This window comes from Tachysurus fulvidraco, chromosome 9 (assembly GCF_022655615.1).
Source record: "Tachysurus fulvidraco isolate hzauxx_2018 chromosome 9, HZAU_PFXX_2.0, whole genome shotgun sequence".
NCBI classification, from domain to species: Eukaryota; Metazoa; Chordata; class Actinopteri; order Siluriformes; family Bagridae; genus Tachysurus; species Tachysurus fulvidraco.
This window is the reverse complement of record NC_062526.1, coordinates 21,101,904-21,111,851: the sequence shown is the minus strand read 5'-3', so window position 1 is coordinate 21,111,851 and position 9,948 is coordinate 21,101,904. Positions and strand designations below refer to the sequence as shown.

Genomic DNA, 9,948 nt, shown 5'->3' with positions numbered 1-9,948 from the left:
ACAACAGCTTACTAATAATGACCAAAAACACGGTACACTTTGATCTAGAGCATAAAATACTGAATTGCTGCAACTAGAAAGTCCTGAAAGTTCACTAAAGATCTCGAGGTCTTACTCTGTGAACAAGTGGGCGGAGTCCTATTCCATAAACCCCGCCCACTCGTCTCTCCGCTCAGGTCAACCAGCTGCCAGAGGCTCCGCCCCCTGTCGGTGCGGCGATCGAGGCGAAGGCGAAGCCTGACAGTCTGCACGCGCAGGATGCTCGGTATCCAGGAGCCGGTGGAATCTTCCAGATCTCTGCCACGCAGTCTCATTCCCTTGGTAACACACACTCCAGCCCTAACATTACACTGAGAGGCACACACACACACACACACACACACACACACACACACACACACACACACACACACACACACACACACAGACATGATCCTTTCACTTCATTCAGTGTCAGATTTTTGTATATAAAAAATTTCACTGCATATAAACTCGTCCCTGTGAGACACGTGTGTATCGACTTTCTCTGAGAGTTGTGTTCATGATCACACACGTGGACACACACGTGGACAGAAGAGACCGGAGGCGTGTTGTGGTGACGTCACACGACGCGTCTCGGAAGAAATCTGACGAAAACCTACATCCTTTAAAAAACTCCACCAAATATGGAGGAAATTTCAGCAAAAATGCAAAAAAATAAAAATAAACAAACGATGCAAACATGTAAAAAAATAATGAACAAATTTTAAAAAAAAATCATGGAAAAAACTGTGAAATCCTTGATGATTGACTGAGAGTCAAGGCCAATTCTTACAATTTTAACATTTAAAAAAATGATATTCACATTATTAAAAAAAAAACAATCCAAAGCCTTTATTGTTACCACAAAAACCTTAAACACTGACATTTTCCACAAATATATTAAATACATTTTAAATATAAACAGATTTTTGGAGCACATGAATCATCTGAAGCTTGTTTTTCTGTTCAGATTATAAAAAAGATAGAATTAATAACTAGATATCTGAAGTATAAAATCTATGAACCCCAAAAAATAAAATAGATTCTCCATTCTGATTGGTCAGGAAGCACGTGGTTATTTTTAATTCATACAAAATTAATCAATTACGTCGCTTTACAACAGAAAAATCATCCGCAGGTCGATATGATGGTGAAGGAAAAGGAACAGGCCAGTTTATTAGGAACAGGCCAGTTTATTAGGTACAGTCCATTTTATTAGGAACAGGCCAGTTTATTAGGAACAGGCCAAATTATTAGGTACAGTCCAGTTTATTAAGAACAGGCCAGAATATTAGGAACAGGCAAGTTTATTAGGAATAGGCCAGTTTATTAGGAACAGGCCAGATTAGTGGGAACAGGTTCTCTTGGGATCTGGTCAGAATCTTAGGAATGGCTCAAGCAGATGTCAGAAAGTCAGTAAATACAAATGAAAGAAAATACAGGTGGTTATAAACAGTGCTAAACTGAATAGTAATTAAACACAGGTCAAAAGCATTCGAGAGATGTGAAGCGCAGGTGGTTAATAGGAAGGTAAGTCGGGGTGTGTGTTCTCTTCTGTTTCCCTGTTACAAGCTGCGTAAAGGAAAGCATCGGTTATAACACTGTTATGATAACATCTGCTATGACATAAGTGATAAAGACGTGATTAAACATGAGCAATCTGCGCTCGATTTGTTGGTAGAGATTTGATTTGATGTTGTTATCCCTGTTATTATAGATTTCACTTGATGATTAAATTCACTGAAATCAAAGAAAATGAAAATGATTTACTCCTAAAAGTTTTATAGTGTAAATATAGATGGATGCATCTTTGTTAATCAATAAAAATGTAATCGTTGTAGTACAGAAGGAATAAAACACTTCAGGATGTGCAGTTATTTGAAACAGAGTCAAGTAATTTTCTCCCATTTGTGTTTTTCTTATATATTTGCATGTAATAACATCTAATATTCTTCATAAAAAGGAATTATAATTATTCATCAACCAAAAGCTTCATGGAACTCTTCAGCGTCTCCAAGTCAATAATCTCCATCGGCTCCTAACCTTTTAATGGGCCGCTGTTTTCTGCAGCAAAACTAAAGCCCTGAGACGAGCACTGATGGAGAAGCACGTGTCAAGATTTAATGTACAACCTTTTTAACCGAACCGAACGACTAACAGATTCAAAAATTGCATTTGAATTAGGGAACCATGTTGCACAAAGGAGTCATTGTGAAGCAAGGTCTAAATAGTTTGGCCTGTGAGGCAGAGCTCATTTTTCTGCGGATTAAATAAGAAAAAGTGAACAAAGTTCTTCCTTTTCAGCCTTGCCCTCTTTCAACCTCTTTCTCTCCCATTGAAAGTCTTAATCGAGGCTAAAGACTGAGGCAGACTTGCTCTCCAGAGGGATGCATATTCCCCCAATTTAGGGTCTTTATGGAAAAAACAATGAAGAGATCTTAAACTAAAAACGCATCTTCTTTCTCAGGGGGAAAAAGGTTTAATATAGAAACCTTAATGGGATTTTTTCAACCTGCCTTTATGCAAAAAAAAATGTAAAAAATCTAAGCAGAAATTATTTAGGAGGCTAAAAACTCACGAAGTCTCAATTGAGGAAAGCTGAAGATTTATTTCTTTAATTATCTGTAAGTATTTAAATTAGGCATTTTTGCTTCTAAAGCACAAAAAGAAAAAACTATACATCTGTCACGACTTGACATGCTGAAAGACTAAAAAGACACGCATGAGGGATGGGAGTTAATGAAACGGTGCAGGATCGATTCCACAGATCAGACAAAGTTCTCTTTAAGGACAAAAGAGACACAAAAAAAAAATCTAACTTTTTGTATACATTTGAGACCTGGGGCGAGTGTATAGTCTTTTCAGTGAGGAAAAGCAAAATAAATTTCAAACATTGGGAAAGAAACACAAACCTCGGTCACTGTCTCAACCTTCACTGTTTGTTATGTTCATGTGCGAGATGTGCATTAAAGGCTGCCTAAGCATAATTAATGCAACACACACACACACACACACACATGCACACACCCCGCCCCCCCACACACAAACACACACACACAGATGGTAACGTGTCAGTCTTTACACTCTTTATTAATGTATGTATTTTTAACCTTTTCCAGTTACATTAAGGAACGTAAAATCACGCGAACGTGACACGGAAATAAAGCGTATTTTAGACTGATGATGACATCGTAAATTTTCACAACACGTGAGCGACAGGGAAACGTCGTGAGACACAGAAGACACAGGTGAGGAGTCTTACTGCACATAACAGCAGCAAAAGAATAAATATAAAAGAAAAATAATTAAATATACAGTGAGTCGAACTTTACGTGTATGTGTCTTGCACTGTATGTGTTCGTGATGAAGGATGAAGGTAAACACACACAAACAGGGTTAAACAGAATCGAGTGAAACCAGGCCGCTGCTGCCAAAAGGATAAAAGTAAAATCACACTATTATCGGATTTGCATCAGCGTAAAAAAAAAACCAGCTAAATACATTCAAATATAAATTATTATACTAGTTCGAAGAAAAGAACAAACCTTACTGTCCTGACGATTCTCCCATGGAAGGAGAAAAACCTACTGATCATTATAAAGCACTGACACTGGAGACTCCTTCCTTAACATGTTCGTACCTATTTATACAACTATTATACTGACTTTGTACTGATGACCCTGTTCTTACTAAAGAAACAACACTTTATTAAAAAAGCGAACGATTTGTGAGACTATTAAAAAAATTTCATAAATCTAAACACACCTAACGTCCTGCCATTACATCAGATATTTATTTTTTCACAAGGTTCTTAAAATCAGTCCACAAAAAAAAAAAAAAACGATGATGGAAAAGAGAGTACGATTGTGGAATGCAATGAGTATTCAAATAGAGACACACACAAATACACACATATACACACACGCACATACACACACACACACACATATACATATACACACACGCACATACACACACACACATATACACACACGCACATACACACACATATACACACACACACATACACACACACACATATACACACACGCACATACACACACACACATATACATACACACACACACACACATATACACACACGCACATACACACATATACATATACACACACGCACATACACACACATATACATATACACACACATATACATATACACACACCCACATACAGACACATATACATATACACACACCCACATACAAACACACATATACATATACACACATATACACACACCCACATACAGACACATATACATATACACACACCCACATACAAACACACATATACATATACACACATATACACACACGCACATACATATACACACACGCACATACACACACATATACATATACACACACGCACATACATATACACACACGCACATACACACACACATACATATACACACACATATACATATACACACACCCACATACAGACACATATACATATACACACACCCACATACAAACACACATATACATATACACACACGCACATACACACACACATACATATACACACACGCACATACACACACACATATACATATACACACACGCACATGCATACACACACATATACATATACACACACGCACATACACACACACATATACATATACACACATACACACACACACATATATATACACACACACATACATATACACACACGCACATACACACATATATACATATACACACACGCACATACACACACACATACATATACACACACGCACATACACACACATATATACATATACACACACGCACATACACACACACATATACATATACACACACGCACATACACACACACACATATACATATACACACACGCACATACACACACACATATACATATACACACACGCACATACACACACACACACATATACATATACACACATGCACATACACATACACACACACCCACATACACACACATATACATATACACACACGCACATACACACACACATATACATATACACACACCCACATAGACACACACATATACATATACACACACGCACATACACACACACATATACATATACACACAAGCACATACACACACACATATACATATACACACACACACATACACACACACACATATACATATACACACACGCACATACACACACACATATACACACACGCACATACACACACACACACATATACATATACACACATGCACATACACACACACACACACACACACACACACACACACACATACACATATACATATACACACACGCACATACACACACACACATATACATATATACACACCCACATACACACACACATATACATATACACACACGCACATACACACACACACATATACATATACACACACACGCACATACACACACACACATACACACACACGCACATACACACACATATACATATACACACACGCACATACACACACTTATACATATACACACACCCACATACACACACACATATACATATACACACACCAACATTTACACACACATATGAATACATCCGTACATAGTTACACACCAGAGGGAGGAGGCACATGTTCCAGAAAGTAAGATGGATGACAAACAAGTATGTGTGTGTGTGTGTGTGTGTGTGTGTGTGTGTGTGTGTGTGTGTGTGTGTGTGTGTGTGTGTGTGTGTGTGTGTGTGTGTGTGAGAGAGAGTTTAGCCTGGAATCTCTAAAACCTAAGTATAAATATAAAAATATAAATATATAATCTATACAATAAAAATTAGAATAAATATAAAATAAATACAATACAAATTTAATACAAAGTGGGATATCTGAAAAAAAAATACCATAACACAATATATACAGAAAGTATCATAAAATACGATTTAGCTAACAAAAGAAAACTGAAACTATAATTGAACTGTTAAATATTTAAAGATTTATTGCAATAAATGGAAGTTTTATTTAATGGCTTTAGGTGAGCTGTTTTTAACTCATTATAATAAAATGTTATTATTTCTAGTTTATGAATGTATATATATATAAATAAATAAATAAATAAATGTTCTAGATATAAGATATAAGTTTAAAGAATGCTTTACACACTGACGTTAAATCAATATCATGTACTGGTATTTTTTTCACCCCTTAGACATTAGACAGTGTTTTTATAATTTGTTAAATATTTCAGCGTCCTCACACTGGTGATCCTTCTGCCTTAACCATTATGAAGGAATCCCCTTTAAACTGATCACGGATCAGATCTCTACACTGTGGAGCAGAGATGAAGGTTTCAGGTGGTTAGGGTGAGCTACGATGATTAATACGCGACTGGAGGAATATCAATTCAATTCAATTTATTTGTCTAGCGCTTTTAATAATTGTAGCAGCTTTACAGAAGTATAAAAATAGAATAAAAATTGTAAACTTTAAATTTAAGTTACTATTTAGCTGTAACGTTTATCTCTAATGATCAAGCTTGAGGTGATGGCGGTGAGAAAACCTTGCAACCTTGAGTGGATTCAGACTCAGAAATAAACCTCATCCTTATTTGGCTGACCCAAAGTTTATAGAGTGGAATTGTGTGACCAAGAGCTAATGAGCAAGTAACAGGTCAGCGTCATTTCTGACTTCATTACAGACTTGACGCTAATTCCTTCCTGAGGAAGTGTTCATGGACATCAGTAGGACCTGTTTCTTATTCCCATCTTCATGATATAGATAAGGAAGCTGAGCTAAAGGTCGGGAAGAAGAATCGATTCAGCCGACTGCAACGAAATTAAGGAAACTTTTATTATTAAAGCAGAAGCTATCAGTTTGGCAGTTTGACTTCCACATGTGAGCACAGCCTGTGGTGGATCAGGTCATTCTGAGAGGTTTCAGGCATCTCTTAGCTCCACCTTGTTGGATAGAGCAGAGGTTGGATATTAACAAGGGTTGCCAGATTTCGTCTTCATCTACATCTAAACAAATACACAAAAGACCTCAAACTAAACTCCAAAATATTACCAGTAAAATGAAAGTCTGAGAGTTTTTCTTCCTCTCAACATTTTTTGTAAAAACCAGGTCACTGTGGTTGTGCATACACACACACACACACACACACACACACACACACACACACACACACACACACACACACACACACACACACACATCTACAGTATACACATCAGTCTCTCTATACATAACAACTCCCTTTCACTCTCCAACACCTTGCAATAGATCTTACAACGGAAATATGCTCTACATCACAAAGACACCATCTAAACTTACCTTCATGTGTTGAAATGTATTCAATTTAATTCTGATCCTACAAATAATCTGTTAGTGGAGGTGAAGTATTGTATAAATAAATAAATAAATAAATAAATAAATAAATAAATAAATAAATAAATAATAAAATTTCATAATAAATAAATAAATAAATAAATAAATAATAATAATAATAATAATAATAATAATAATAATAATAATAATAATAATAATAATAATAATAATAAAATGATTTTGTGTATATTCTGCAATCCTGGCAATTGTGTCCTTAAGTGTCCTATCATGTGCTCCTTTCTTCAGCGGGATGATTCCTACCCCAAAGGCCTTGATAATTATCATTCGTTTTAGATCCTTACACTAATTAAACACTATCATTAGCAATATTTGCAATAATACCTGTATAAAGTTATAAGCAGGACAGTGAGCATGTTATCAAAATATATACAGTAATTGGACAGATCCTACAAATGATCGTCACCATTGAGTCCGTAAAATAAATCGATATTGAATTTAGGCTCGTTTAAAGCAGAATTAGATAAGTCTGACTTAATGTGATGAATTATCCTGACAAATCCTATCACTTACATGCTCCTTTCCCTACATACTGCTTTACCATCCACTATATGCATACTGTGTGCATGACGAGGAAGTGTATGAGATTCACTCTCTGGGTTTGTTATTAGAAGGTCGACAGGAGTTAATTATTAACTTCTCATTAACATCAAAATGTGAGTGAGATTACATGAACTATGAGGCTTATTTTCAGGATGGCTCAAGAGGAATGCACTGGCAAGAGCTTATTCGTCCAACCTTGAAAACTCAGAGAGAGAGAGAGAGAGAGAGAGAGAGAGAGAGAGAGAGAGAGAGAGAGAGAGAGAGAGAGAGAGAGAGAGAGAGAGGATGGTTTCTCTAGTGGATTGTTTGATCTGATAATAAAGACTGTGTGTGTGTGTGTGTGTGTGTGTGTGTGTGTGTGTGTGTGTGTGTGTGTGTGTGTGTGTGTGTGTGTGTGTGTGTGTCCCTATTCAGGCTGGCAAGTTGCCTCAGGGTCTCATCACACACCCCACTGCACAGCGTGTGTGTGTGTGTGTGTGTGTGTGTGTGTGTGTGTGTGTGTGTGTGTGTGTGTGTGTGTGTGTGTGTGTGTGTGTGTGTGTGTATGCATTTTAAGAGAAGACAAAAAGAACACTAAATGCAGATCCCTGTCTAATGGACCTAACTAGACAAGCCATGTTCCTCTGAACATACATAACCACCTTTAATCATTAGTCCATTGGGGAAGAGCACGTGCCATTTCACAGAATCAAACTATTAGCAGTTTCGGTCCTGTGTCATTTCACGTAGCTGTTCAAACCACGTGACCATGGATGCACAAGGCAGCAGGATGAAACGTGAGCATGCAAAGGTGTGATGTTTAATAGTAGCTGTGTGCGCGAGATTAACATCCATCCTGAGATTTGTTGACAAGGCAAATGCAGAACGCGCAGGTGGGGCACATCCCAGGAGAACACACACACACACACACACACACACACACACACACACCTTTCTGTGCGATAAATAACAATCCTGATTTTACAATGCGCTCAACTTTGTTATTACTTTGTTGTCGTATCTAAACGGTGCATTTTGAAAAAAGTACATTATAGACTATAGGCTCAAGGTGCACAACAACATCCAAGCGCACGTGCGGGAGTTCAGTCTACATCAGTAGTGCATACGCGCATCGTAACGTGTTATAACGCTGCTCTCCAAACAGTACATCGTTTCCAAAACTACATGCAAACATCCGAAACGTCGCATGGAACCCAAAGCATGAGCTCCATTTGGGAACTTGGTGCGCACTCAGCGGTCCTTAAACCCACACACACACACACACACACACACACACACACACACACACACACACACAGTCCAGCAATGCAAAAAAATAACAAATAAAAAATGCTGAGACATAAACAGATACACACTTTACCTCAGCGTTTGTTATGGCTGTGACTTGGTCCTCATGAGTCTGAAGCGCGTGCAGACGGACCGACAGACCGACCGACCGACCGGCCCCGGAAGCCTCGAGCTCGGTTTGCTGATCTGCGCGCGCCCCTGATGCGAATGAAGAGAGAATGGGACACCGCGTGGATTTCAGCTCTCCAGGGAGCTCATTATTAAACAGAATGATGAATCTCTGGATTTTTGTTGAATTTCATTATATGATTAATTACATATTATTTTTTTAAATTTTATATTCTTACGCAGGCCCGGTGCAAATGACCAAAAACGCCAGTATAGGATTGCCGAATAAATCCGTTTGAAGGAGAAAAAAGCATCTGCATCATTTTCCCTCCATCATCATCCTCATCATCATCATCCTCCTTCTCTCTGAGCAGAGACCTGCAGCTGGAAAGCTCCTCGATTCAACACCAAGTCCTGTTCGCCTTTAGGGCTTTTTTTTTCGTCATTCAGTGCTGTTTATGTAACACACCGCTCCAGAAATTGTTTATTATATACAACCCGCCATATATCACAGCCGACAAGCAACAAAAACAGCCTCTATATGTATAATTATATAATATATATAATTTAAGCTAAAGATGCAGTGATTTTTAAAAGAGGGATCCAATTGGAAACTTTTCAAA

The 9,948-nt window shown here is 37.6% G+C and overlaps 1 protein-coding gene across 4 annotated transcripts in view; it reads right to left on the bottom strand.

Annotated features, from left to right (window-relative positions):
* The window catches only part of scml4 (Scm polycomb group protein like 4), a 36,629-nt gene extending 26,820 nt beyond the window's left edge, over positions 1 to 9,809 (bottom strand). The window contains exons 1-3 of one of the 4 annotated variants that reach the window (XM_027147618.2): positions 9,565 to 9,809; positions 9,291 to 9,415; positions 116 to 350 (exon numbers count right to left, since the gene is read on the bottom strand). In XM_027147618.2, the coding sequence (XP_027003419.2) occupies positions 116 to 314 (199 nt within the window). In that variant the 5' untranslated portion in view covers positions 315 to 350; positions 9,291 to 9,415; positions 9,565 to 9,809. The other 3 variants (XM_027147619.2, XM_047819034.1, XM_027147620.2) reach the window with 3 other exon arrangements.
* Positions 9,810 to 9,948: the final 139 nt, after the last annotated feature.